Source organism: Dermochelys coriacea, chromosome 2 (assembly GCF_009764565.3).
Source record: "Dermochelys coriacea isolate rDerCor1 chromosome 2, rDerCor1.pri.v4, whole genome shotgun sequence".
NCBI lineage: Eukaryota > Metazoa > Chordata > Testudines > Dermochelyidae > Dermochelys > Dermochelys coriacea.
Genome location: NC_050069.1, coordinates 264,147,377 through 264,173,832, shown reverse-complemented (window position 1 = coordinate 264,173,832; position 26,456 = coordinate 264,147,377). Strand labels below are relative to the sequence as shown.

Sequence of the window (26,456 nt, the reverse complement as noted above, 5' to 3'; positions counted from 1 at the left end):
TTATCTATCCCTTTCCTAATAGTTCCTAATGTTAGCTTTTTTGCCTGCCCTACCGCACACTGATCGGATGTTTTCAGAGAACTGTTCACGATGACGCCAAGATCACTTTTTGAGTGGTAACAGATAATTTAGACCCCGTCATTTTGAATTTATAGTTGGGATTATTTTTTTCCAAATGTCCATTACCTGCAAAGTACTTTTGCCTTACTGTGTCCTTCTGGTTATCTGGATTCTGCTCTCTCTCTCTCTCTGTGCTAAGAGTCATTGCCTACAACTCCTTTAGGCATTGTGCTGAAGTAACGTGGAATGTGGCCTACATTTTCTAAAGTGACTAGTGATTTTGGGGACCCAACTTGGGACATATTAAAGGGGCTTGATTTAGAAATTGGACCCATTCAAGGTGGCTCAAGTTTAGCAACCAAAAATTGATGCATACAAATCACTTTTGAAAAGTTAAGCCACTGGATGGATCTTCTGTGTAGCTAGAAATACAATTTTTGGCAGGTTATAGAAAAGGAATAGAGGAGTACATTAAGCCAAATGTTGATTTAGCATAAAGGAGATCAGTAAAGGGGGAGAAAAGCTTAAGTTAACAGCTTCCCCCCTTCCTTCATATAAATGTTTCTGCTTATGTTTTATATTAGAAATTCAGATCTTGTCCATCCTGTTTTTCCTCAGCTGGACAACTAGGAGGAGATAGGACTTCAGAGGTACTGAGTGAGCAGAATCTAGCTACATTACAGGGAAATTTATATTTATTCAGGCTGCTTAAAACTCTTGGTTATTTGTGACTCTTTACTGAACTCAAATCCATGGGAAACACTTGGGAGGAATATTGTCTTTGTAAAACATTTACTACCTTTGCCCTTCCCATTAAAAGGATGATCACCCACAAACTGTATCCTGGAAACCTCCAAATATTCCTCACAAAACTTTGATCAGTTCTATAGCCGATTGGAAAATTTTGATAAAAAACATGGTGGAAAAATCCACTATTTTCTCCATTTTTTGACCAGCTGTAGTGTTACTTCCCCACTCTTCCAATCCGAACAGCAAAATAAGCCCATCAAGTAAACCTTCCTAGAACCAGGAAAGAATATTTTATGAAGTTCACCGTGTACATCAGCATTTACTCATTCAGTGCTGATTTACAACAGTGATGGGTGGTACAGGAAAAACTAAGAGATAAAAAGTCCAGTGGTCAACTAAGGTCACCAGCAGGGCATCAAGTTACAAGTGATACATTATCAGAACCAAACTTCAGTGGCTGCATATCCTTGATGCTCTCATTAGCTATAGCCTTTACAAATTAATCCTTTAGTGAGTGTCCTGTACGCCACATTAAGGGCTATAATCCCCCAAAGTCTTTTTTGGAGATGCTCCATTGGGATCTTTGTCTCACACCTGGGCCATGGTAAGTTACCAGGGGTGAAATAAAGTTCCACTGTGTTGCTCTTCACAGAAATGACATCACAGTGGAGGGGAACTAACGAGTGATGACAGGTTTCAGAGTAGCAGCCGTATTAGTCTGTATTCGCAAAAAGAAAAGGAGTACTTGTGGCACCTTAGAGACTAACAAATTTATTTGAGCATAAGCTTTAGTGAGCTACAGCTCACTTCATCGGATGAAGTGAGCTGTAGCTCACAAAAGCTTATGCTCAAATAAATTTGTTAGTCTCTAAGGTGCCACAAGTACTCCTTTTCTTTTAACGAGTGAGGAGTAACACTAAATCTTTTCTTCCCAAGATTATGGCAGGCTAAAACTACAATGAAGATATTTGCTAAGGACCAGATCTTCTGCTGGGGTAAAGCAGCACTGATCTCCTGAAATCAATGGATCAATGTTGATTTATGCCAAAAATCTGGTCCTTAAATCACTTCCATTTACAAATCTTTTCTAGGTACAAAACTCTCCCCCACAATGGGAATAGCTCCCATTGCTCCTTCCCTTGGCTACAGTCACTTTAGGAGCAGTTTGCAGCTAATTACTGGCTTGTGTGCTCTTTCAATAATCATTATTGTAACTTTCTGGGGCGACATGTAGGTGCTTGTTGCATTTTGCTCGGTGTACTGCAGTCTACAGTGAAAACAGACCTGACCCAAAATAAACTTTGCCCGTGTCATGGTTCAGACTAGGGCTAAAGAGGAAATCACTGCTGTTGACAGCAATGCAGCCAAAGTGCCATGCCTGGGAGAGAGTCAACAGGTGACCTGACTCTGATCTCCAGCACTCCAGAGCATTTCTGTCAGCCTGAGCACAGATAGGGAACCTTCTCACACAGGCGCTATTCCCCAGCTACAGAGACATTGCTTTCCAGGCTGCTTTATGCTGCTGCAAATTCTCATCATTCAGCCACTGCACTGTCCTCCAGCTCATTAAGAAGTGGGTAGCTCAGTTAAGGCAGAGTTATCCTTGATTTACACTAGTGTAACTAAGCAGAATTTGCTTAAAACACAGATGGTGGGCCTCTTCCACATTCTTGTAGACCCCCTTCCTCTCCAGTCTAAACTATCAGCCACATGTTTGAGGTGGCAAATCCTGAGATGAATTTACTAACAGAACAAACACATCTGGAGATTACCCTACTGCCTGCGGAAAACTTGGAGGGTGGTTTGCCAAGAGTCCAGTATTGAGCTGCCCCTTTTGTAGGACCAAACCTGGAGGCTGAACCCTTGGTGGTTGAAGCTACAGGCGGTTATACTGGCATTACGAGCCTGGAAGCCATTATATCCCAAATACAGAATTGGGAAAGGTTGGCTGCCATTAAAGCAATATAATCCCTAATAGGACAGGCAGCCTGCAGCATTTATAGAATTTGCTTTGGTTTGGAGTTATAAAAAGTGGAGTATTTCCACCATTTTTTAATTTTTAAATGGTAACTAACTGTTCAAATTCACCCCAATACATTTGCCTTGACTTCAGTGAATTATACGAGAGATGGACTTGGCCAATTGTCTTTTATTAAAGAGATGCGTATAAAGTGACAGACGGCGGGAAGACATGGCTTAGCCAGTATGATTCCAACAAATGGTACATTTCATTTTCCCACACACACACACACACTAAGCACAGTACAATGACAGCAGTCTTTTAAACAAATAACACTTAACTTGGTGAACACTTATCAGACACTGTAGCTACATAGGGACAGTCAGGCATTTCTGTCAATCAGACATGTTCTGTACATGTTGCATTAAACCAGTGAATTCAGAGGCAGCAAAAGAGAAAGGATTGGAAATAGTTTCAATGGGTTTGTTTTATACATGGAAGGAAGCGACCACCTTTTAAGGCTATATAATGCCATGCTTATTGCTTGAAGCATAAAGGATCAGGCCTAAACTCTACACTGATGGCAAAACCTGGCCTAGTGTAGTATATTATTATCAGTTGGCGTACTTGCAGAGTCAGGTATTACTTTGTATGAATAAGGGTGGCAGTATCTAGTCCAAGAAACATCAGTGTTCAGCAGAACAGCTCCCTGGCAAAGTATGATTCTCTCTGGGCTCGGAACTGGCTGAGGAGACCCTAGAGAAAAAAAAAAGGTTAATCAAAATTTTTTTTTAAGTCACCAAAGACTGGAAGGCTGAGGCACGTGCTGCAGGATGAAAAATGAGAGCTGATGGCAAGCACTGACAGGAAACTGCCCCAGCAGGAAAGAACAGCACTCTCCTGTCATTCCTAGCCAAGGAGGAGGAACGGTCAGAGTGGTAACAGACGATAAGGGTCAGTGCAGCAAGCAGTTTTTGCATTTGAGTAAATCAAATGCCATCAGCTTACTTGGCTGAAAATCCTAGCCCATTGCTTATCATAATTCCCCCATTAGCTCTCTAGTGTCCTGGAGAGGTGATGGAAAAGAGAGATGGCTGGGAAAAATCTGTGGGCTTGATTCACCACTGCATTACTCCATTAAAATCAACTGGAGCAACGCAGGGTTGAATTAGTGTTTATGCATGTGGACAGGAGAGAGAATACTGAAAGGCTGATTCTCACCTATACTAATCCAATTTCTGCCAAATTAATCCCACTGAAATCTCTGGAGTTACCCCAGCAATAAAGTTTTTTTGGCACTTGTGTCTCAAGATTAGATCAGTTTTTGCTTTAACCAACTCATTTTTAGAGGACAGTTTTGCAAGGGAGTGGGTGCTCCTGGGTAGGGACCGTCGAATCGTGGAAGTCAATGAATGGCTACGCAAGTGGTGTCGGAGAGAAGGCTTTGGATTCTTTGACCATGGGACGGTGTTCCAAGAAGGAGGAGTGCTAGGCAAGACAGGCTCCACCTAACGAAGAGAGGGAAGAGCATCTTCGCAAGAAGGCTGGCTAACCTAGTGAGGAGGGCTTTAAACTAGGTTCACTGGGGGAAGGAGACCAAAACCCTGAGGTAAGTGGGGAAGTGGGATACCAGGAGGAAGCACGAGCAGGAGTGCGAGAGGGGAGGGCTCCTGCCTCATACTGAGAAAGAGGGTCGATCAGCGAGTTATCTCAAGTGCTTATACACAAATGCAAGAAGCCTGAGAAACAAGCAGGGAGAACTGGAAGTCCTGGCACAGTCAAGGAATTATGATGTGATTGGAATAACAGAGACTTGGTGGGATAACTCACATGACTGGAGACTGTCATGGATGGATATAAACTGTTCAGGAAGGACAGACAGGGCAAAAAAGGTGGGGGAGTTGCATTGTATGTAAGGGAGCAGTATGACTGCTGAGAACTCGAGTATGAAACTGCAGAAAAACCTGAGAGTCTCTGGATTAAGTTTAGAAGTGTGAGCAACAAGGGTGATGTCGTGGTGGGAGTCTGTTATAGACCACCGGACCAGGGGGATGAGGTGGACGAGGCTTTCTTCTGGCAACTCATGGAAGTTACTAGATCACAGGCCCTGGTTCACATGGGAGACTTCAATCACCCTGATATCTGGAAATTTTTGGAAAGTGTAGGGGACAATTTCCTGGTGCAAGTGCTGGAGGAACCAACTATGGGCAGAGCTCTTCTTGACCTGCTGCTCACAAACATGGAAGAATTAGTAGGGGAAGCAAAAGTGGATGGGAACCTGGGAGGCAGTGACCATGAGATGGTCGAGTTCAGGATCCTGACAAAGGGAAGAAAGGAGAGCAGCAGAATACGGACCCTGGACTTCAGAAAAGCAGACTTTGACTCTCTCAGGGAACTGATGGGCAGGATCCCCTGGGAGAATAACATGAGGGGGAAAGGAGTCCAGGAGAGCTGGCTGTATTTTAAAGAATCCTTATTGAGGTCACAGGGACAAACCATCCCGATGTGTAGAAAGAACAGTAAATATGGCAGGCGACCAGCTTGGCTTCACAGTGAAATCCTTGCTGATCTTAAACACAAAAAAGAAGCTTACAAGAAGTGGAAGACTGGACAAATGACCAGGGAAGAGTATAAAAATATTGCTCGGGCATGCAGGAGTGAAATCCGGAAGGCCAAATCACACCTGGAGTTGCAGCTAGCAAGAAATGTTATGAATAACAAGAAGGGTTTCTTCAGGTATGTTAGCAACAAGAAGAAAGTCAAGGAAAGTGTGGGCCCCTTAATGAACGAGGGAGGCAACCTAGTGACAGAGGATGTGGAAAAAACTAATGTACTTAATGTTTTTTTTCAAAAAGAAAAGGAGTACTTGTGGCACCTTAGAGACTAACAAATTTATTTGAGCATAAGCTTTCGTGAGCTACAGCTCACTTCATCGGATGCATTTGGTGGAAAATGCATTTGGTGGATGCTTATTTTGCCTCTGTCTTCACAAACAAGGTCAGCTCCCAGACTACTAGGGCAGCACAGCACGGGGAGGAGGTGACCAGCCCTCTGTGGAGAAAGAAGTGGTTCGGGACTATTTGGAAAAGCTGGACGAGCACAAGTCCATGGAGCTGGATGCGCTGCATCCGAGAGTGCTAAAGAGATTGGTGGATGTGATTGCAGAGCCATTGGCCATTATCTTTGAAAACTCATGGTGATCAGGGGAAGTCCCGGACAACTGGAAAAAGGCTAATGTAGTGCCAATCTTTAAAAAAAGGAAGGAGGAGGATCCTGGGAACTACAGGCCAGTCAGCCTTATCTCAGTCCCTGGAAAAATCATGGAGCAGGTCCTCAAGGAACCAATTCTGAAGCACTTAGAGGAGAGGAACGTGATCAGGAACAGTCAGCATGGATTCACCAAGGACAAGTCATGCCTGACTAATCTAATTGCCTTCTATGATGAGATAACTGGCTCTGTGGATGAGGGGAAAGCAGTGTACGTGTTATTCCTTGACTTTAGCAAAGCTTTTGACACGGTCTCCCACAGTATTCTTGCCAGTAAGTTAAAGAAGTATGGGCTGGATGAATGGACTATAAGGTGGATAGAAAGTTGGCTAGATTGTCGGGCTCAATGGGTAGTGATCAATGGCTCAATATCTAGTTGGCAGCCAGTATCAAGTGGAGTGCTCCAAGGGTCGGTCCTCAGGCCAGTTTTGTTCAATATCTTCATAAATGATCTGGAGGATGGTGTGGATTGCACCCTCAGCAAGTTTGCAGATGACACTAAACTGGGAGGAGAGGTAGATACGCTGGAGGGTAGGGATAGGATACAGAGGGCCCTAGACAAATTAGAGGATTGGGCCAAAAGAAATCTGATGAGGTTCAACAAAGACAAGTGCAGAGTCCTGCACTTAGGACGGAAGAATCCCATGCACTGCTACAGACTAGGGACCGAAAGGCTAGGCAGCAGTTCTGCAGAAAAGGACGTAGGGGTTACAGTGGATGAGAAGCTGGATATGAGTCAACAGTGTGTCCTTGTTGCCAAGAAGGCTAATGGCATTTTGGGATGTATAAGTAGGGGCATTGCCAGCAGATCGAGGGACGTGATCGTTCCCCTCTATTAGACATTAGTGAGGCCTCATCTGGAGTACTGTGTCCAGTTTTGGGCTCCACACTACAAGAAGGATGTGGAAAAATTGGAAAATGTCCAGCGGAGGGCAACAAAAATGATTAGGGGACTGGAACACATGACTTATGAGGAGAGGCTGAGGGAACTGGGATTGTTTAGTCTGTGGAAGAGAAGAATGAGGGGGGATTTGATAGCTGCTTTCAATTACCTGAAAGGGGGTTCCAAAGAGGATGGATCTAGACTGTTCTCAGTGGTAGCAGATGACAGAACAAGGAGTAATGGTCTCAAGTTGCAGTGGGGGAGGTTTTGGTTGGATATTAGGAAAAACTTTTTCACTAGGAGGGTGGTGAAATACTGGAATGCGTTACCTAGGGAGGTGGTAGAACCTCCTTCCTTAGAAGTTTTTAAAGGTCAGGTTTGATAAAGCCCTGGCTGGGATGATTTAGTTGGTGTTGGTCCTGCTTTGAGCTGGAGGTTGGACTAGATACCTCCTGAGGTCCCTTCCAACCTTGATATTCTATGATTCTAAGTCCCCAGTGATCTCAGTCAGAGTTGAGGGCACTTAGTACCTAACAGGATTGAGCCTTTAGGGCAGGTGTGGGCAAACTTTTTGGCCTGAGGGCCACATCGGGGAATAGAAATTGTATGGCTGGCCATGAATGCTCACAAAACTGGAGGCTCTAGCTGGGGGTGCTGGCTCCGGGATGGGGCTGGAGATGAGAGGTTTGGGGTGCAGGAGTGTGCTCTGTGCTGGGATCGAGGGGTTTGGAGAGTGGGAGGGGGATCAGGGCTGGGCCAGGGACATGGGGAGAGGCTCAGGGGTGCAGGCTCCAAGTGGTGCTTACCTCAAGTGGCTCCTGGAAGCAACTGCTTGTCCCTTCTCTGGCTCCTACGTGGAAGCACAGCCAGGCGACTCTTTTGCACGCTGCCCCGTCCACAGGCATCACCCCTTCAGCTCCCACTGGAGCGCCAGAGGGGGCCATTGGAGCGCGTAGGAGCCGGAGTGAAGCCATGCTGCAGCTTCTGGGAGCCGCGTGGTGCAGTCCCTGACCCTGAGCCCAGTCCGGAGTGCTGGAGTGGGGCCGAGCCGCAAGGTGTGGCCCTGACTCGGCACCCCGGTCATGTACATTGGCCAAACCGGACAGTCTCTATGTAAAAGAATAAATGGACATCAAGAATGGTAACATTCAAAAACCAGTAGGAGAACACTTCAACCTCCCTGGACACTCAATAACAGACTTTAAAATGGCCATTCTTCACGAAAAAAAACTTCAAAAACAGACTCCAACAAGAAACTGCAGAACTGGAATTAATTTGCAAACTGGACACCATCAAATTAGGCCTGAATAAAGACTGGGAGTGGATGGGTCACTACAAAAAGTAATTTTCCCTCTGCTGATACTCACACCTTCTTGTCAACTGTTGGAAATGGGCGACGTTCACCTTGATTGCATTGGCTTCGTTAGCACTGACCCCCCCACTTGGTTAGGCAACTCCCATCTTTTCATGTGCTGTGATATATATACCGCTTACTGTATTTTTCACTCCATGCGTCCGGTGAAGTGGGTTTTAGCCCACGAAAGCTTATGCTCAAATAAATTTGTTAGTCTCTAAGGACAATGTGTTTGTCGATAGTTAGAGCTGTGTTCTTTAATAAACCCCTTGTATTTAAGACTGATTGTGATTCCAAATACAGTATATGACATTCCCCCTTTGCCCTGGCTTCTGGAGAGTCAGTTGTAATTGCAGTCCCTCAGGATTTGCTCCTGCCATTCTCTAGACAGAGATAGGTGGAGGGAGTCAGCACCCTGCAGGATTAGGCCCTGTTTGATGGCTTTGAAGCAATGGAGGAGATGAAGCACCTTGTGGGCAGCGGCAAAGAAGTCACCATTACTATAGAACGCAAACTATAGGAAGGTTCCTCCCCCTCCTATGGCTTGCTGAAATCTTTAGAAATCCCTCTCCCAGCTCTGTGCAAGGTAGGAAAAAAAGACCTAGCTTCATCCCTACAATAAAAGACAGCTCATAACACATTTCACTACGAAGAAATGGGGAGGGTATATGTAAGATCATATTGAACCATCTATTTTCAATTGCCTACATTTATAACACTTTGTATATAGTTAGCACCTTCCATTCAAGGAGCCCAAAGCACTTTGGCTCAGCTCAACTGGAAGTTAGGAGCTTAAATAACTTTGAGGATCTGGATCTTTGCCCTCAGTTAAGACTCAAAATGCCCCCAGTAAACATCATTTTACAGGTGGAGAAACTGAGGCAAGGAGTCACATTAAAAAAATCTCATGTATGTCCAGCTCTCATGTTGTGCTTTAAACACATCATCCTGCCTCTCCTTGCCAGTGTTCACCTTCATTACCAATGCTGGCATTTCCACATTGGCTAGAACCTTGCTAACTCATGCTAATAACCCAGCAGAATGTGTCTGTTGGAGTGTCCAAGGTCACCTAAAATCACATCTGCAGGCTGGGTTTTTTTTTCCCCTTCTCAACATTGTTTTTTTCTGTTTATGCAGCTGCCTAACAAGTGTCTGCTTTCATCTGGGAACACCCCGTATATTAACCAGAATTAAAAGCCAGATAACATTTCATTGAAAGGGAGGAAAAAAGCTATGCTCTTCAAAAGTGGGCAACGGGAGGAATCTGGCTGCAGCTCAAGGCCAGCCATTTAAAAAGGGAGTCAAAACCATCATAGCTACAAATCTGTTCCAACCGGACAAGGCTGCATGCCAGAGAAAGCTATGGCCTGTGGTCATGGTCAAGATGTTGCTCTGTTATGCTGCTAATGCTGGCACACAATGGCAGCTACTGTAGAGGGAAATTTACCCCTGTTGCAGAGGGCCAATGTTATACTTATATGAAGCACACAGGATCTTTATAGGGGAGAAAGCAGCATGCCGCATTTATTGAGAATACAACAGTTAGCATATGCTTTTCAATCACATCCACCCACCATGCACACAGTCCTGCCAGTCGATTTTAATAGTTACCACTCCAGAGTCTGGATCAATCTAGTGGCCAGACAGATTGGTCGCAGAGGGGAGCAGGACTCGGTCAGTCGCGTTCTGATGCTCCTGGAGTGTGGCAAGACAAACCCAAAGTCCCATGGCCAAGCACCCTGTTCTGATAGTCTTTTTTCTCTGTTGAAGTCTATGGATTTTGCTGTGTCAGTTTGGGACTGCTTACTTCTTAATTGGTTTCAGAGTAGCAGCCGTGTTAGTCTGTATCCGCAAAAAGAACAGGAGGACTTGTGGCACCTTAGAGACTAACAAATTTATCTGAGCATAAGCTTTCGTGAGCCACAGCTCACTTCATTGGATGTATTCAGTGGAAAATACAGTGGGGAGATTTATATACACAGAGAACATGAAACAATGGGTGTTACCATACACACTGTAAGGAGAATGACCAGGTAAGATGAGCTAATACCAGCAGGAGAGTGCCCGGGGGGGGGGGGGGGGAGGCCCTTTTGTAGTGATAATCAAGGTAGGCCATTTCCAGCAGTTAACAAGAACATCTGAGGAACAGCGGGGGGTGGGGGGGATAAACATGGGGAAATGCATCCGATGAAATGAGCTGTAGCTCACGGAAGCTTATGCTCAAATAAATTTGTTAGTCTCTAAGGTGCCACAAGTACTCCTTTTCTTCATGGGGAAATAGTTTTACTTTGTGTAATGACGCATCCACTCCCAGTCTTTATTCAAGCCTAAGTTAATTGTATCCAGTTTTCAAATTAATTCCAATTCAGCAGACTCTTGTTGGAGTCTGTTTTTGAAGTATTTTTGTTGAAGAATTGCCACTTTTAGGTCTGTAATCTTAATTGGTGTATCTTTCGATGTTAACATTCCAAAACACCTCTGACAGGGTCATCCTGACCTGGTTTCGATTTAATCAATTGTCTTGTCTTTAGGAGTGCCAGCCTCCACCCCAGGGTCATCAATCTGCCCTTCCTTCATTATGGATGCGCGTTGATGGTTCTCTGGTGTTGTTAAGTCTCTTCACTCCTTCTTCCTTGACCATCTGGCTACAACAATGGCCTTCACACCTTATCTTTTCCTGATGCATACATTCCTCATTCACACAAACAGTCTTTTACAGAGACCTTTGAGAATACACACAGTGTCAGTTTTTTGAGCAAGACATTGTAAATTAAGCCTTCCTAAATCTTATAATCAAAACAATTCACACTGGGGCCCAGGCCTTCAACGTTTCTCTAATCTCCTTAACATAGACACAATACAAGATCTTGTCTCTTACTTACTAAACAAAGACATGTATATTTAACTAGAGTGCCTAATTTATAATACATATAGGAAACCATAGTAGACATTATAACTTATCCTAAAACAAAAGGGTGACCATAATCAGTCATAAGGATTGTTCTGGTCTGTCCCTGCCTTAACATCACTGGCAATCTGTTGGATGCATTTCTACCAATGTCCCAGAGGGTCATTCCTTTCTGCTATTCAAAAAGGGTGGCTGGAAGGATGAAATCATATCATACATTAATTCTCATAGTACAATTATAAAATCCTGCTCCTACACCAATACAAGGGCTACACACCATTTAAGTTCAAGGTCTGCTCCCCATCAAGCAGCGGAAAGGAGATGCACTCAGCACCTGCAGGATCATTCTCTTTTATGGCTTTGAATTCAGAGGAACACTAGCATTGTGAAGCTCACGAGTGGCTGCAGCCCTGGTATGCCTCTTATCACTGTGGTCCCCACAATTTTCAGCATTGCACTCCTTCTCTGCCCCCTGTGCGGGCTGGCCCAGGCCCTCCTGAACATTCCTCCATTCTCCCTTAGGGGGGCACACCCCACAGTTTGTGGGGCTCTGTCCTATCAGCTCCACAAGGTCCCAGGTGACACTGTGAGCTAAGGTTCTTGTGGTGTAACTGTAAAAGCTGATTCTGCATTCATGCTGGTACCAACATAATTTACATTTAAATACAAACTAACAGCCAACATCGCATTCAAGAGGTTGACTGAAAGAGATGAAGGCTGGGAAATGCAGAGTGAAGCTGACACTTCGGCTATGTCTACACTTGCAGAGTTTTTGCGCTGTCAGTTTCAACATGATAGTGAACCGGTAAAAGAAAAGTGCTGCTTTGTGTACTCACTTCCACAGGCATCAGAGAGTGTTTACATTTGTAGCACTTCCATTGCTGAGGAGAGCAGCGCCATGAAGGCAGCTATCCCACAGTGCAGCTCTGTCCATTTTGATGATGGGTCTTGTGGGAAGGGGGGAAGGTGATTGCGGGACATCCTGGGACCCTTCACAACCTCCTCTCCCCAAACATTGATCAGCTCCAGTAGCTCAGCATTGTTCCAAGCAGGGGTTCTTTTGCTCCATGGAGCAAGCATTGTCACCTGACCAGATGATAAGTGAGCACTTGCCAAGAAAACCGAGGGGGAGTTTCAAAGTTCCCGGGCCTTTACAGGGGGAGGGGTGGATGTCTGTTTACCTGACGTCAGAGCAGCTGGCCGGAGTGGTCACCTGGGCACTGTGGGATATCCTGTAGAGGCTAAAAGCTCTGTAAACAGGAAGACTATGTCTTCACTTGTACATCATCGCAAAAGCATCAAGGGTAAGAGCTGTACACATCTCATGGAGGTGGTTTTCTTTTTGTGGTGAAACTTCCGAGTTTCACCACAAAAAGTCATTGGCAAGTGTAGACGTTCCCAAGGTTTTTGCGCAAAAAAGGAACTTTTTCCACTTTAAATGGCAAGTGTAGATATGCCCTTAGTCCTTGTTCATAGAATATCAGGGTTGGAAGGGACCTTAGGAGGTCATCTAGTCCAACCCCCTGCTCAAAGCAGGACTAATTCCCAATTTCTGCCCCAGATCCCTAAATGGCCCCCTCAAGGATTGAACTCACAACCCTGGGTTTAGCAGGCCAATGCTCAAACCACTGAGCTATTCCCCTCCCACCATATGGTTGTGCCTGGCTGCTGACACCAGACTTTACTGTCCTGAGATCCTTGTAGAGGACAGAAAAGCTCTGAGGCAGCATGGATAGGCACTGGACCGGGAGTCAGGAAAACCTGGGTTCAATCACTATTCTGCAGTGTGATCTTGGGTAAGTCACTTTCCCCTCACTCTGCCATTCCCCCCCCTTGCACCCTGTGTCTGTCTTGTCTATTTAAAAACTGTAAGCTCAAGGTCAGAGACTCTCTTAATTATGTGTATGTGTAGCACCTAGCACAATGGGGCTCCAATTTCAGCCGAGGGCTGTAGACACTACTGTAATATAAATAAGTAGTTCAGGGCTGAGTGGCAGCCTATACTCAGTTGCTTCTGACAGATTTCAGAGTAGCAGCCGTGTTAGTCTGTATCCGCAAAAAGAAAATGAGGACTTGTGGCACCTTAGAGACTAACAAATTTATTTGAGCATAAGCTTTCGTGAGCTACAGCTCACTTCATTGGAATGCATCGGATGAAGTGAGCTGTAGCTCACGAAAGCTTATGCTCAAATAAATTTGTTAGTCTCTAAGGTGCCACAAGTCCTCATTTTCAGTTGCTTCTGTCAGGTCTAATAAATTAATTGCGTCTTTTTTTTTTTTTTCCAGTTTTGAAATTTCTTCCTCTCATTATACAGCTGAGATCACAAGGGATTACCTGACTGAAGTTTTGCAGCAAAAGTTATTTTTGCTGTCTTGAGTTAAACGGATGTGTTCTGAGCCTTGGTATAAGGAACAGAGAATAAGCTTCTGGGGCAGGGGGAGGAGGAACAGAGCACAAGCCTTTAGAGATGACTCAATAACATTTTTTTAAATCTGGGAGATTAATTCCACTGTAATGAATTGGAGTTTAAAGCAAGGCTATCATAGCTCTTTGCATATATTTCCCCTGGAGTTAGTCTAGTATTAATGAGCCAGGGAATGGTGATTTTTAGCTCTCACCTTCACATTGGCAAATCATTTTGACAAGACACATACATCAGGGGATTTTTTTATTTCAGAGCGAAGTAACATAACTCAAATTCCAATCTTATTAAACATTCTGTACATTACCATCAAATACCACTGTGTGATAGCAAAGAAGCTTTTGATAATGTTCCTCCTCAGTTTTCATTTAAGCCTGGGGGAGTAGCAAAGAGCTTAGAGTGAAGCAGAAAGCTTGGGAAATGCTCGCGAACTAGCATGAAGAGTCAGGCATCCAGGAAGGCAACTGGCAGTGCAGTAAAACACAGAAAGTCAGGAAGCAGAATCAAAGAGAGAATTAAACAAGGCTCAGGGAGCATATGAGGAAGAGGAGTTTAAAAGAATAGTGGGGAGAGACCCCCGCAGAAGGGAAGCAGCACCAGAGAGCTAGGGAGCATAAAAAAACCATTGGAAAAGCTTAACCCTCTGAATGGTGGCATTTTCCAGTGTACTAGAAGATTTGTATGTACCTGCTCCAGTGATTAAAGGAACAGCAGAGAGGTCTGGAAAAGATTAAGCAACACATTGAAGATCCAGAAAGACAATGGAAATGGACAAGCAGGGAGAGGCCCAGATCCCACAGAAATCATAGCACAAATATTAAATTGATTTTACTTGAGGCACTTCCCTTTGTTTCTTTAGCGAAGACGTACATCAGTTCCATATGTGCACTATGACATATAAATAGGACCCAATCGTCAGTTCCTTGACAGCTGGAGAATAATGTAGGTTTTATGTGAGCCCAGCAATCATATATCCTCGCTCTAGAGTTAATAGCAATGCAATCAGTGTCTGAGTTCCTTAGCAGATACGTAGAAACATGTTGAACAACCACCGCAAAAAAAAATCTCCAGGTCCAAAACACATCCTCCTCTTCCAAGCCCTTCCACATGGCTGATCAATTCCCAGACAGCAGGAGAAAGATGGCACAAACAGATGATCCCAGCGGTTTTAGTCGGAAGATGGCTCTACATAGTGTGTATATGTCAGAACTGCACCTATTCAGGACAGGCGTTGCCATTTAATCCTGACTACTTCAAAACCAAACGTATTCAAAGAAAGCCAAGCATACGCTCTTTGTTGAGGTTACGTATGGCCAGGTGCCAAGTTTTATAACAAAGATGTGTCGGAGCGGCCTAGCAGCTTGAGGATTAGACTGGGACACAGGAGACCTGGGTTCTAAACCCTGCTCTGTCACTAGACTGCTGGGTGACCCTGGGCGAGTCTCACCTCTGGGCCTCAGTTTCCCCACCTCTAAAATGGCAATACTGACCTCCTTTGTGAAGTGCTTTGAGGGGTACGGCTGGACAGCATCCCGTGCTGCTGGGAAGGAGCACCCCCGCCCCACACTGGCTCATGCGACGGATGTCTGCCAGCCTCTCCCGGTGCCACCCACCGCGCTCTGGAAGGCGGAGCGGGTCGGTGTCAGGGCAGCACCAAGGCCAGATACTGACGGGGGGTGGGTGGGGGGGGGGGGGATGTGAAGTGAACCCCCTCAGTTGCCGGGCGGGGGGCCCAGAGGGCAGGGGTTACCTGAGGCCTTCCCTCGCTGGTGGAGGTGCCGCCCCCATACTGCCACCCCTCCTCCAAAGGCTGCCCCACTCCGCAAGGAGGCCGCAGGGCTGTGCAGGGGTACTGGGCGTGGCTACCTCGGGAGGGGGCGGAGCGTTTTGTTACCACGCCCCCCCCCGCGCGCGCTCCGCCTCGCTCCCAACCTGACACGCGCAAGATGGCGACTGCGACTCCCACAGAGGCAGCTCCCGGCGGTCTGCCCTGACAGGCCTCCGTCGCCATGTTGGTGAGGGCGGGCGCGGCGCTGCTAGGTCTGCCCCGCAGCCCCCGCCCGTGGGTAGGTGGGGGCGGAGCGATGAGGCGGCGGAGCGGGGGCGCCCCTCCCTCACCCGCGGCTGTTCGGTGCTTCCCGCTCAGCCGCGCGCTCCTGCGCGTGCAGGGGCCCGAGGCGGACACCTTCTTGCAGGGCCTACTCACCAATGACGTGGAGCGACTGATGTCGGGGGGGGCGGACCGTCCCCCGGAGGGCGGGGCTCCCTCGCCACAGAGCTCGCCCCTTCCACGCGCTCAGTACACGCATGCGCTCAACGTGCAGGGCCGGTGCCTCTATGATATCATCCTCTACAGGTGAGACCAATGCAAGGCGGGGGGGGGGGGGAAGGAATGGGCAAGACTTGGAAGAGACCATTGCTAGAGTCAGTACCACTATTTTGCTAATAGGGGAAATGATGAGTTTGCTTGCTGTGAAATCAGATATGGACGCAGTGTCCCTAATTGTATAACTTGGCCAGATTTGGTGCGTGCAAAGTTAATGTAAGACCTGATTGAGCAAAACAATTAAGCCCTGGAAATGGGTGCAATTTAAATTAAGCGTGTGTTTAAGTATCTTGCTCATCTGGGGCCTTCTTAAATTATGTGGTGTGATTTTTTTTTTCAAAAAGGTCACTAAAGTCATGATCCCATTGCAAATTAAAGCAACCTTACAATAATAAACTTGCTGGCCCATGCCATGGAGGAAGAGATGCCTTTGTTTCATGTTTGCAATGGTGGTTTATTATGAATAACTATTCGGGAAAAAATCCTGTTGAAAAATGGTGGTGTTCTTTTAATGTCAACTAGGTATAGCTAATGTTACAGGGCCTGAACTTGCCTATGTCCTTGGTCAACTTTATGCATTAGTAATGCTAAAATCATTGGGACCACTAACAGTGTGTAAAGTCAAGCGCATGTGTAAGTCTTTGCAGGATCTGGGCCATATCAGTCCTACAACATGCATTAGTTTAGCTTTTCTTGTTCATAAAAAAAAAAAGTGGATGAAAGGTCTCATCTTTCCCCGTTTAAATTAATTTGTATTGTTTTGTTCTCCCTTCACTTCTGTTCTTCAGAGGTAATTCCTGTAACTAGTATTTAAGAATTTTTGTGCATTTTCCATTTCACATACAGTAATCTCCCAAGATGTTTCATGCAGTTTATCATAGTTACATGTCTTTTTTTTAATTTGTAAATAGTGCCGGCACAATGGACTCTTGATTGCCAGTTGGAGTCTGTACACATTAGCACAATGTAAATAAGTAATAATGAGGTGCCTGTTCCTAATGCATCAATCACAATAGTACTGAAGCACAAACTCTGAAAATGTTCTATGATGATATATGAACATATTGGCTCTGATTTTTCCACTGCCTCATTCAGTCATTTACATCTGTGCAAACTTGGTTTAAACTGCTACCGGAGTAGAATTGCAACATTTCACAACTCCTTAGCATAATTGTAAGGAGTAACAAATTGGGCCCTTGGATGTTCTCAGCTCAGTTATTTTTATTACTTAGCATTTATATTGTGGTAGTGCATAAAAGGCAGAGAGGTCAGGCCCCATTATGATAGGCACTGTACAAAAATATACAGTTGCTGCCCATAACAAGTGGATGATATGAACAAGCAGGCCGGGGTAGGGGAAACAGGAGAACTAATATAATAGAATGTGTGCAGTTCTTAGCTATTCATCAGTAGTGATCACAGGCTTCATTTTCCTAGTTGTTATCAGATTACAGTTTAATCTACGCATTATGGAAGGCTTCAGAGTAGCAGCCGTGTTAGTCTGTATTCGCAAAAAGAAAAGGAGTACTTGTGGCACCTTAGAGACTAACTAATTTATCTGAGCATAAGCTTTCATGAGCTACAGCTCACTTCATCGGATGCATTCCTGGCCAATGGGAGCTGCGGAGGTGGCGCTCGGAGCGGGAGCAATGCGTGGAGATACTCCCCCCAGGGGCTGCAGGGACATGCCGGAGTGGAGTGGAGTGGAGTGGTGTGGAAGGAGGGAGGCAGTGCGGGCAGGGAGCTGCCTTAGCCATGCTGCTGGCATGTCTCTGCGCGACCCCTGGGGGGAGGGGGACAGCGGGTCTCCGTACACTACCTGGGGCGGGAGCCGTGTGTGGAGCCCCCCTCCCCCTGCCAGGGGCACGCAAGATGTGCCAGCAGCCAGCCGCTTCCGGGAGCGGCGTGGGGCCATGGCATGCAGGCAGTCTGCCTGCCTGAGCCCTGCTGTGCTGCCAGCCAGGACTCGGGGGCAGGTTGCCAGATGAGATTTGTCCTGCATTTTGGGGACCCCCTGTCATGGGGGTCCCCGTGCCACCGCACTGTTGGTTTCATGGCAAATCTGCCTCTGAAGGAGGGTAAGATGATGGCTTACTGGGACTGGCAGTCTTTTCCCACTCATTGAAGGGGGGCAGGCATGGGTGAAAACACATTTATCAGAGCAGTGGAGAATTGGGTGCTCACGGCTAGCATCCTTGAGAGTGAAGGCAGGAGTTTACCTTGCAATAATAGAATAACTTGGATAGGTTTGCTGGGACTTGGTGAATCTAAGTCTAGATTTCCATTCCTATATGATTTTACAATTTTGTTTGGTTTCTTTTTTTTAAACAGAAAAAAGTATGGTGCAAACATTTCATAGTTGTCCAAAAGGTTGAGTACTGCCCATATCAGCACCAGTAGCATTCAGTAAATTCTGCATATCATTGGACTTGGCTCAGGATTAAGCTAAAAAGCTCTGCTGAAACTACTTCTGTTTCTTTTAACGTTGTATGTGTTACTTTTTCAGGCTTCATGAAAGTCAAGAAGAGGAACCAAATATCCTGCTGGAGTGTGACTGCTCAATGCTGGATTCTGTTCAAAAGCATTTGAAATTGTACAAGATCCGGAGGAAAGTAGATATAGCCCCCTGCCTTGATCTCTCTTTGTGGGCAGTCATCCCAGAGGAACAGTCTGGAGATGTTTCCAGTATCCTGGATAAATCTGCAGACAAAACTTTGGTTTTAACTCCTGATCCCAGAGCAGAAGTCATGGGTTGGAGATTGATTACAAACAAAGAGGAAAATCCACTAGAAATTGTCCCTGGAAGTCATATAGGAAATATTAGCGATTATCATAGGCACAGGTACAAACAAGGTAAAGCCGATTTAAGTTTTATACACTAGTGAATTAGGAAAATGAGAGAGATGTATGTTACTGTGAGAACTCCATACTCAAGATCTAATGCAAGACACTAGAAGAAGTTAAATGCTAAGTATTGGATGTCTGAATGTGTTTGCTGACAGGGTAGTAAATACAGCTCTTGTTTAATACTTTTGGACTAAATTTGATTTAGTAACTCTAACTATATTTTGAATACCGTATCCAGCTGCTGGGGTTTTTAATACATGTATGGATGTGGGCATGCCTATAGGATTACTGGTTTCCATATGGTCAGACATTTTTGTGGTTTGAGTCATTTTGATTATTTTAGGAATATTAACTGTGCTTGCTTGTTTGTTTGCCTGTTGCTGTGGAGAAAAACAAACAAACAAACTTGGCCTGTTTAGTAAAAATGTATGACTGGATTCATAAAAACAGGTTTCAGAGTAGCAGCCGTGTTAGTCTGTATTCGCAAAAAAGAAAAGGAGTACTTGTGGCACCTTAGAGACTAACAAATTTATTTGAGCATAAGCTTTCGTGAGCTACAGCTCACTTCATCAGATTCATGCTGTAGCTCACGAAAGCTTATGCTCAAATAAATTTGTTAGTCTCTAAGGTGCCACAAGTACTCCTTTTCTTTTTTGGATTCATAAAGAAATTTACGATCAAAGCTATATGTATTTGCTTTGAGTTGGTAACTAAGATACTGCAATTTCATGTGTGTGGGTTCACCACTGTGCCCATGCAAAGCCCTGTTGACTTCCATGGGACTCCAGCCAGGCATCAGATGAAACAAACATCAGTTGCATTTAATGTGGGCAAAGGGAGAAATGTAGTATATATTCTTGGTGCTTCAAAGGGGCTAATTTCCCAAAGCTGAGGAAAATTATGAGTGAAGTTGATGGGAAGGGAAAATGTAGACAGAGAAATGTGAATGAAGATTGAGAGTTCTTTAAGAAGAGTTTATTAGATGGTCAAAAAGCCACGATTCCACAATCAAGAAAAAGGACAATTTTGGCCAAAAGTCTATCCTGGTTCAGCGGCAGAGCAAAGACGGTAATTATAAATAAAAAAGCAACATATAACCAAAGGAAAAAGGAGGAATAGATAACTTCTAATTTATATTTATTGTTATTAAGTGCTGATAATAAGGGGAGTTAAAGTCATCAGGGAAGAATCTATGGCTGGCAGGGCTAAGGACAATAAGGAGATTTTACTTAAAATCAAATATATTAGGAACAAAAGAAATCCAGGAAATGGTATAAGCCCATAGGTGGAGATGGTATAATTATTAATAATGATGCAGAAAAGGCAGAAATGTTCAATAGATATTATTCTCTGTATTTGGAAAGAAGCAGAATGATGTACTTGCATCATATACGTCTGATGAAATACTTTACATTTTATTAGTAACTAAGGAGGATGTTAAACATCATCCACTAGATATTAACAGGCCTGGATAACTTGAACTCAAGGGTCCTAAAACAGTTGGGTGAAGAGCTCTGCCCACTGATGTTAATTTTTAATTAATCTTGGAATGCCAGGGAAATTTCAGAAGACTGGTAGAGTGCTGATCTTGTGCCAATATTCCAAAAAGGCAAGGAAGATGATCTGAGTAACTATAGGCAGGTTAGCTTGACAAATCCTAGGCAAATGAATGGAAAATCTGAAATGAGATTCAATTGATAAAGAATAAAAGGATAAGAATATAATTAATGCCAGTCAATGTGGTTTTATGAAAAATAGGTCTCGTCAAACAAATCTGATTTCATTCTTTGATGAGATTACAAGTGTGGTTGACTTTTGTAAGGTAATTGACTTAGTAATGCATGATATTCTGATTTAGAAAAGTGAGCAGTATACAATGTCAGCAAAGCACTAATTAAATGGCTTAAGACCTGGCAAACAGACAGATTGCAAAGTATTTGTCACTGGGAAATCATCACTAAATGGGTTTGGTCCTAGTGGGATTCGTGCTAGGCCCAGTGTTATTCAACACTTTATCAATGATCTGGAAGTAAATATAAAATCGCTGTGGCCAACACAAGGATTGACAGAGATAAATAATGATGAGGACAGGGCAGTCAGACAGACTGGATCTGGAGCACTTGGTAAGCTTGGCACATTCAAACAAAAGGTATTTTAAAACAGCCAAATACAAAGTCAGACATCGAGAAACGGAATGTAGGCCATATTTCCAAAATGGGGGACTGTATCCTGGAAAGTAAACAAACGTAATCCTTGGGTATAAGGGACAGTAGTGAGAGAGCAGGAGTGGGGAGGTGATTTTGCCTTCATGTCTGGCATTGGTGAGACCAACACGGGAATACTGTTGTCCACATATTTTAAAAGATTTTGAAAAACTAGAGAGGCTGCGTAAAAGAGCCACAACCATGATTTGAGAGCTGGAGAAAAATGTCTTCTAGCAGGAGTCCTGGAGCTCAATCTGTTTAGTTTATCAAAAAGAAGATGGAGAGGTGACACGATCAGTGTATAAGTATCTTCACGGGGAGGAAATGCCAGGTACTAATGGACTCTGTAATCTAGTGGAGAAAGGCATAATGTGAAGTAATGGCTGGAAGCTGAAGCCAGACAAATTCAAACTGAAGATAAGGCAGAAACTTAATAGTGAGGGAGGCTGGTTAACCACTGGAACAAAGTACTAAGGAAAGTGCTGGATTCTCCATTTCTTGTTGTCTTCATATCAAGACTGGATGCCTCTCTGGAAGATACACGTTAGTCAAACATAAGTTATTGGGAGCAATACAGGGATAAATGGGTGATATTTAATAGCCTGTGATATACAGGAGCTCAGACTAGATGATCTAATTTCCCTCTTTTGGCCTTAAACTTTACAGGGTCTGCCCTTCCAGATCAGATTGCAGGACAGGATCAGAGCCTGTCTTAACCACAGTTCTAGGTTTAAAAAATAAAGAAGAGGACTTACGGCCTAATTTTCATAGTACCGAGCACCTGAAACTCCTACTGAAAATTAGTCTACTATTGGATAATAACAGGAAATACTTCAGTTAAACTATATTTTTACCTTAAGTATTTAATATATTAGAGTCTGAGCTCCTACAGTATAATGAATCTATGGTCATAATGAAGATGGGGACATAGTTTTTAATGGATCCACACTGAGTATTTCCTTTACTAATCTGTCATCAAAGTTATTTATATTGTCAAAAAGAAGAAAATATTAATGTTTCCATAAAGCTGTTATTAACTAATTTGATGTTTTTTATTGCTTTGTATGCCCTGACTTTTAAGATAAAACATATAATTGGGCTATTTGCTGAAGACGTATTTTCATTTGACCATCCTATGTTTATTACATAGCTTTTGACCAAAAATAACTCTTTTTTTGATCCTAAAGTCTACTTATGTGATTAAGGTGAGCAGGATATGGCTCTTTGTATTAAATGTATACAAGTTCATTTAGGTCCAGGTTTTGACTGCCTGGTTTTGACTGCCCTCTATTTCAGTAGTGTGCTTGTGAATGCTCAAACCGTCAGTAGATCAGGCTCTGATACAGCTTTTTGGTTCACCTTTTAAATCAACATTTGCTAGCCCTGCTCAGTTATGACTAGTGATTTCAACTTGGGTCTCCAACCAAAGTATTGAAAAACCAATAACTTCAAACTATTTCTACTTTTTTTTTTTTAATTACAGTTTGCAGAGAACAAGATAGATACTAAAAGTGCTATATATTGTGAGAGCCTGACAAAACTTACCAGTTACTTCTATTTTCCCTGCAGGAATAGCTGAAGGTGTAAAAGACATCCCGCCAGGAGTAGCCTTGCCACTGGAATCCAACCTGGCCTACATGAATGGCATCAGTTTTACCAAAGGCTGTTATATTGGGCAGGAGTTAACAGCTAGGACCCACCACATGGGTGTCATCCGCAAACGCCTATTACCAGTGCAGCTTTCAGCTCCTTTGCCATTGGGAAGCATTCCCGAGGGTGCTGCGATCTTAACTGAATCGGGAAAGTCAGCTGGCAAGTACCGCGCTGGTGGAGATGAACTTGGCATAGCTTTGTTGCGATTAGCTAACATAAATGAGCCACTTCATATCAATTTACCAGGTGACACTAGTGTGAACCTTACTGCATCTATACCTAACTGGTGGCCAAAAACTACCAACAAATAAATGAGTAATCCTCTTTGGCACATCTGCCTTACTTAACAAACTTTGTCTGATAGGCTGGGAAATTCATTCACTCTCTCACTCCCTTCCATCATGTTTTCCTTTGTCTTTACCTTTTATTTGCAGCACTTGAGCAGCGTGTATTACAAAAGGGTCCTTGGGAGCTGGGCCAAAAGGCAGAAGGAACCTGATGCATCAGTGAGTCACTGACAAAACAAGGGCTAAGTGGAGAAGCACATAGGAGAATAGAGAAATATTCAGTAAAGTCTTGTAAAGTTCAGGAGCAGGAGTTCCTGCTGCTTGCTTCCCCTTAAGGGAGAAGTGTATGGGGAGGGAGATTAAGGAGACTTGGGCTGTGCTGGGCAACTAGGCTCCATTCCTGAAGATCCTTGACCCAGCCACAGCACTCTTGTGGCCCATCCTCTCCCTCTGCAACCTGTACCATACTTCCCTCTCTGAAAGAGAATGAAGACAGGCCAATTATTGCTGGTTGTATCAGTCCCATGGGAATTTGCATGGTACAGAGGAGATCTCTATACTGACTTCCACTAACTGATTAGCTCACCCAAAACCAAGGTCCCACAGCTATGCAGAGAGGAACTTCCGTGGGCTCTGGAACCATAGAGGAGCCTGTCACAGAGACACTGCTCCCCAGCTCTGTGTCTGGGAGTTTTGCTGGGAGGTTTTGGTTTCCTCCCATGACATAGTGGATGGTTACATATAGCTTGAAGAGTCTCTTTGGGGCAGAGGGAGGAGGCTTGGCATAGGGTGAAGAATATTAAGGAGTCCAGTGGGGCTACTAAGGAATCCAGCCCCTACTCTATGTGAGGGTGCCCTGTGTTTATTTGGGTGGTGCTGGATCTAGGCCAGGCTGCCCTCCATTGGATGGATCAAAACTTATTCTGAATATAGTGCTGCTTATATTGAAATGCTGAAATAGGAGGTGGGAATAGGAATTTTATCACAGTATGTGTCAAATGTTTTTATGTCACTATTATCGTTGTGGTATTGTAAGGCCTTTTAACAGCAGTGTGCTGCCCATTTCTTTCAATAGCATGTATTTTTGCTACACTCTAGCTAAAATGTTCACTCTGAACGTTCCTTGCATCAGGCTTTCTGCGCTGCTCCTAAATTGCTGATTGATGAGAGCTTTTTTTGTCATTACTGTTAACTCTCTCTGAAGGAATAGGAATGGATTGTATTCTGTCTGCATTTGAAATACGAATTTTGCTTTTAATACTTGACCACATGGGCGAGCAATGTATGCAGATGCTGTAATATCAGTATGTACTCTACTGTTGCAAGGTCAGCAGAGGAAGCACAATGATCAATAGTATACCCACAGCTGCCCTGCCATGGCCAGGATACTGGTAATAAAGGCCTGATCTACGCACAGGTTCATGTCGGGGTGGGATATTTTACTGAAATAGGTACGCCGATGCAACCCCTAGTCTGTACACAATCATACTTGTATAAAGATGCCTTCCTCATCCTTTACGGGAATAAACTATATTGATATAAACTTTATACCAGTATAATTGGTTTAAATTTGTCAGCAAATGTTTAGGTTTTGGTTGGCAGAAATCACAAATAAGGGTACGTATATGCTAGAAATGCTACAGTGATACAGCTACAGCTGTGCCACTGTAGTTTTAGGCGCTTGCTACAGTGACAGAAAGAGTTCTTCTATCGCTGTAGTAAATCCACCTCTCTGAGAGGTGGTAGGTAGGTTTGACAGAAGAATTCTTCCAGTGACCTACCAGTGTCTACACTGGGGCCTGGGTTGGCTTAACTATGTTGCACAGGACGTAAAATTTTTCACAGTCCTGAGTGATGTAGTTGAGCTGACCTAACTTTGTAGAGTTGATGAGGCCTGAGTGTAGACGTATGCAAAACTGTGCTGCCAAAAAGAAACTTTTACTGGCAAAACTTTCTAGTGTAGACCAGGCCTAAGTGTAGCCATGCTAAGGAGGTGTACCACTTTAAATATACTAGTATAGTTAATAGTTAAAAGAGTACAATTTTGTGTGTAGACAAGCCTAAATAAAAGTACTAAGAACACATAAATAAAATATTAGGACCATGTGCCTTGTGATTCTTAAAAAAAAAAAAAAAGTGCCAAAAACCTTCAGGGGGCAGCCAAAACCTCAGGCCGTATGACTGTTCCCACACAATCTCTTCAAAGCCAATGAAGGGACATGTCCCCTCCCCAAGGTGAGATGTCCATTCCTTCCCTGCCAACATGAATCTCAGCCCCATAGAGGGCTCTCTCTGGGGGATGGGGGACAAAGCCACAAATATGCATGAGGAAGTAACAATCCTGCCTTTGATAAGAAAATGCTGAGTAGAGACTGTACATTGCCCTATGGATCTGAGGCCTGCTTGCCACCCACACTCCATGACCTGTCCTTCCCAGCTGTCTAACTCTTTAGCCCTTAACTAGGGTTTTCCAGGCCCTCACTTTCCTCACTGCTTCACTACTGCCCCCATCCTCCCAACAGCTTCATGTGGCCCCCAAACAAGGCCTTCGGGTTAGTCCCTGCTGCTGGCTCTTACTGAGGGTTTCTCTAGCCACCTTACTTCCTGGATGCTCAAACCTGCACCCAATAATTTGGGGCCCCTTTGACTGCTGCTACTTCATGTTGGCTACTGCTGCTTTTTCCATCTTTGCACCTCTTTCCCCCCCACCCCCCAGCCTACTCCGGGCCTCCTCTTCCTTACCCCCTCTAACCCTAAACTAATTTATAGAAGCTGTGTGTATTTTTTTAAATAAATAATGTGAACTCAGAAGTGAGGTGTGTGGAAGAGGAGTGAGGGGGATGAATAAGTAGGGCCCTGATTGAATGGGTCTGGAAGGGGCCCAAGATGATGAACTAGCCCTGTTTATTTGTTTGAAATAACCATTGTCCAAAGAGCATTTTATCATTGCCTTGCTGTAGCCATTACTTTGAAGTGAAATGTGTATGAAAAATGCTCATATTCGTTAAAACTCCTCAGGCTTGCTGTAAAAGGAATCTGTGGAATTACTCATTAAAAGTTAGCTATGTCAATGATTTAATATTGGTGCCTCTGTGTGATTGGACTGTAGGTTAAATGGAGTTGCACAAACAAAGGTCTTTTATTTTTCAGTGATAGAAGTACGTTATGTTGGCAGATGTGCTTGTCTTCACAGAAGGGCTCTGCTCATATGCCCACTGTAGTCAATGTGGTCTTAGCCCATTCTGGATCAATGTCAAGATGTTAAATTAAGCATCCTCTAACTACCAGAACAGGAAGATATAGATGAACTGGAAGGCTTGTTACCTGTCAAGCCCAAGTTTACTTTCTGCTGTTTCTCCTGCAACAGATGATATCATTAATACCTTAAAGAGCAAGAAGGTGCACAAGAAGTGTTGTTTTAGGTGGTCAGTAAGGTAGCTCCTTGTGCTTTTTATATAAATCTTCATATGCAGTTTGGGATCATCATTTTTCTTAATTAAAAAAAAATCAGTTTTTCTTTAAAGATTACCCGTT

The 26,456-nt window shown here is 44.1% G+C and overlaps 1 protein-coding gene and 1 long non-coding RNA gene across 2 annotated transcripts; one reads left to right on the top strand and one right to left on the bottom strand.

Moving 5' to 3' along the window:
* Positions 1 to 2,941: 2,941 nt before the first annotated feature.
* Positions 2,942 to 13,297, bottom strand: LOC119851106. Its single transcript, XR_005291137.2, has 3 exons — positions 10,772 to 13,297; positions 7,727 to 8,029; positions 2,942 to 3,526 (listed from the first exon to the last, which is right to left on the bottom strand). It is a non-coding gene; the product is annotated as an uncharacterized LOC119851106 (long non-coding RNA).
* A 549-nt stretch (positions 13,298 to 13,846) lies between these two features.
* Positions 13,847 to 26,001, top strand: IBA57 (iron-sulfur cluster assembly factor IBA57). Its single transcript, XM_038390366.2, has 3 exons — positions 13,847 to 15,961; positions 18,438 to 18,784; positions 22,552 to 26,001. The coding sequence occupies exons 1-3, from the start codon at positions 15,615 to 15,617 to the stop codon at positions 22,944 to 22,946; spliced, it is 1,089 nt and encodes a 362-aa protein (XP_038246294.1). The 5' UTR covers positions 13,847 to 15,614; the 3' UTR covers positions 22,947 to 26,001.
* The last annotated feature ends 455 nt before the right edge of the window (positions 26,002 to 26,456 follow it).

Coding starts and splice junctions, on each gene's coding strand:
- IBA57 (XM_038390366.2), top strand. CDS start 15,615: ATGTTGGTGAGGGCGGGCGCGGCGCTGCTAGGTCTGCCCCGCAGCCCC. Junction 15,962..18,437: donor TATGATATCATCCTCTACAG/GTGAGACCAATG, acceptor TTACTTTTTCAG/GCTTCATGAAAGTCAAGAAG. Junction 18,785..22,551: donor TAGGCACAGGTACAAACAAG/GTAAAGCCGATT, acceptor TTTTCCCTGCAG/GAATAGCTGAAGGTGTAAAA.